The following is a 2413-nucleotide window of genomic DNA, read 5'->3' on the forward strand; positions in this document are numbered from 1 at the left end:
ATTTGAGTGAAAACACATTATCCAACATTTTACAAAAGAAATTAACTTTAAATGAGTAACTATTTATCCTGTAATTTGCATTACTTTAGCAATAATTCTCTACCCTGCTGATTCTTATTTTACAATAAATAATAAGCATTTTTTACAGATGTAAAAAAGTTGTTTTAATAAGCTCGCATTCCTCCAAATTTTATTGAGTTGCTGTCTCATTGTTGCTCCAATACTCCGTTTACATCCCATAATGCCCGGCTATGGTGGCCACTTTGGTCCAGCTGTTCCACTCCGAGCATGGAGTCTTTGCGGACTGAGAAAAATTCAGAGCAAATCGGAACTTAGTCTAATTAGAAATAAACGGAGACCACCTCAAAAGATGGGTCAGAGAGCAGTTCCTGGTCCCAGACCAGGGTCCACTTGGGTGTATTCAGAGTGAAATTTTTTTCCAGATTATTGGGCAAAACAAACTGTGGTTCATTGCAAGCAAACCAAATGTGTCCAGAATTGCCCCTTTCCATTTACAGTAATTAGGGGAAATGTAAATGGAGCCAAATGGATCTTTCTTAATCAATGCACTTGAATTGTGGAGCCTTTGCCCTTAATTTATAATAAAGCAAAAATGGATAAAGTAACGCAGATCAATACAAGAAGATAAAACACCAACTTACCTCTTCAAAGGGTCCTCCAGATGCCAATGTGTAGACAATGCGATATTGGTCCACTGGGCCATCAGCAGCTGTCCAGGTGGCCCGGAAAGAGCGATGGGTCACCTCAGATGTAACCAAGTTGGTGGGCGGCCTGAGTTCAGGTTCAGGTTCCGGTTCGTCTGAGAATGAAAAAGAATAAGAGCACATGACACGGATTTAACAGTAACAAACCCTCCACCAGTACTATGTAAGACGAGGTCCATCTATACCAGAGGTGTCAAAGTCAATCGCACAAAGGGCCAAAATCCAAAACACACCTTAGGTCACGGGCTGATCAGGATAAACATTTATTGAATACTTTTAAACTGCATTTTTTAAAACTTTGAAACTGTAACTTTTTTTTACATAATTATAAACTACATATCTAGCATTTACTGTGAAAATGCTAGTGTGAATGCGTTAAGCTGAATTTGACTGCTAGTGCTGATAGCTGAAATGGCATTGAGCTAATAGCTAAAACGCTGAAGATGATAGCCAGCTAAAACATTAGCTCAATGCCAAATTAGCCAAAAAAAAATTTAGGTTAGCCAAAACAGCTAGCATGCAGATGAAAACATGGCTAAACTTCAAATAGCTTAAAAACAAAAAAAAGGCTAAATTGGCTAAAAAAGCTAGCATGTAAATATTAGCCTAGCTCCAAAACAGCCTTAGACACTTTTTGAAAAAGCCTGGATTAGTCAAAACAGCTAGCATGTAGCTGAAATATTAGCTAAATTCAAAATAACCTAAAAAACTGAATAAAAGCCTAAGCTAGCCAAAGCAGCTAGCATGTAGCTGAAATATTAGCCTGACTACAAACAGCCTAAAAAGTGACATACAAACTCTAAATTAGCCAAAACAGCTAGCATGTAGCTGTAATATTAGCTAAACTCCAAGATAGCCTAAAAAATCTTAGTAAATGCCAAAATGGTCCAAAAAGCTAGTAGAATGCCAAGTTTTAAAACTTTAAAACCGTAACTTTTTAACATAATTATGAATAATAAAAAGGCAGGAATATTATTCCAGAATAAATCAACTTAAACCTTAAATAACTTTCAATATTTTACTCTCCGTAAAAATATATTATCTCAAAATTAAACAAGTTAGAAAAGAGCGCAAGATAACATCAGGCCATTAATAACAATAAAATAAAATGATAGTATTATCCGGAGAGCCGGATCCGGCCCCTGGGCCTTGACTTTGGCACGTGTGATCTATACTCTTAGTATCTCACCTGAACCTTTGACGCTGTTACACAAGTTATTGGAGAGGTCGTCAACAATGTCCAGGAGGAATTTAAAGTCATTGACGTTGTACATGTGGATCTCATCTGGCTCAGAAGCGATGGACCTCAACTCGTTCTCATCAGCATTCTTCACACCTGTTGGGGGGGGGGTACTGTCAGATTTGTCCACAAAAACAGAGACTTAACCCTCAGCATTTTTATTACCACTTACCAATGGCATAGAGTTCGATCCCACTGTCCTTCAGCTTCTGTGAATTTACGATGATGTCATCCTGAGACTTTCCGTCGGTGATAAGAACGCCGATTTTGCGGGCGTCTGCACGCATCCCCACTTCAGGCTTGAAGTTGCTTTCAAGAATATAGTTCAGAGCCATTCCTGTTCAAAAGATTTTTTATTTAACTTTGGCTGTAAACTTTTGACAAATTAAAATGGAGTATGTAAAAGTTATGAAAGTGCATTCAAATAACCAAAAAAAGTAAACATGAA

At 37.6% G+C, this 2413-nt stretch overlaps 1 protein-coding gene across 5 annotated transcripts in view; it reads right to left on the reverse strand.

Annotated features, from left to right (window-relative positions):
* col12a1b (collagen, type XII, alpha 1b) overlaps positions 1 to 2413 on the reverse strand; it is a 146268-nt gene that overhangs the window by 104590 nt on the left and 39265 nt on the right. For all 5 annotated transcript variants that reach the window (XM_024290520.2, XM_024290521.2, XM_036210692.1 and 2 more), the window contains 3 exons: positions 2138 to 2302; positions 1915 to 2061; positions 663 to 820 (listed from right to left, as the gene is read on the reverse strand). In XM_024290520.2, the coding sequence (XP_024146288.1) occupies positions 663 to 820; positions 1915 to 2061; positions 2138 to 2302 (470 nt within the window). The remainder of the gene's footprint in view (positions 1 to 662; positions 821 to 1914; positions 2062 to 2137; positions 2303 to 2413) is intronic.

Source organism: Oryzias melastigma, linkage group LG24 (genome assembly GCF_002922805.2).
Source record: "Oryzias melastigma strain HK-1 linkage group LG24, ASM292280v2, whole genome shotgun sequence".
In the NCBI taxonomy this organism is placed as follows: Eukaryota; Metazoa; Chordata; class Actinopteri; order Beloniformes; family Adrianichthyidae; genus Oryzias; species Oryzias melastigma.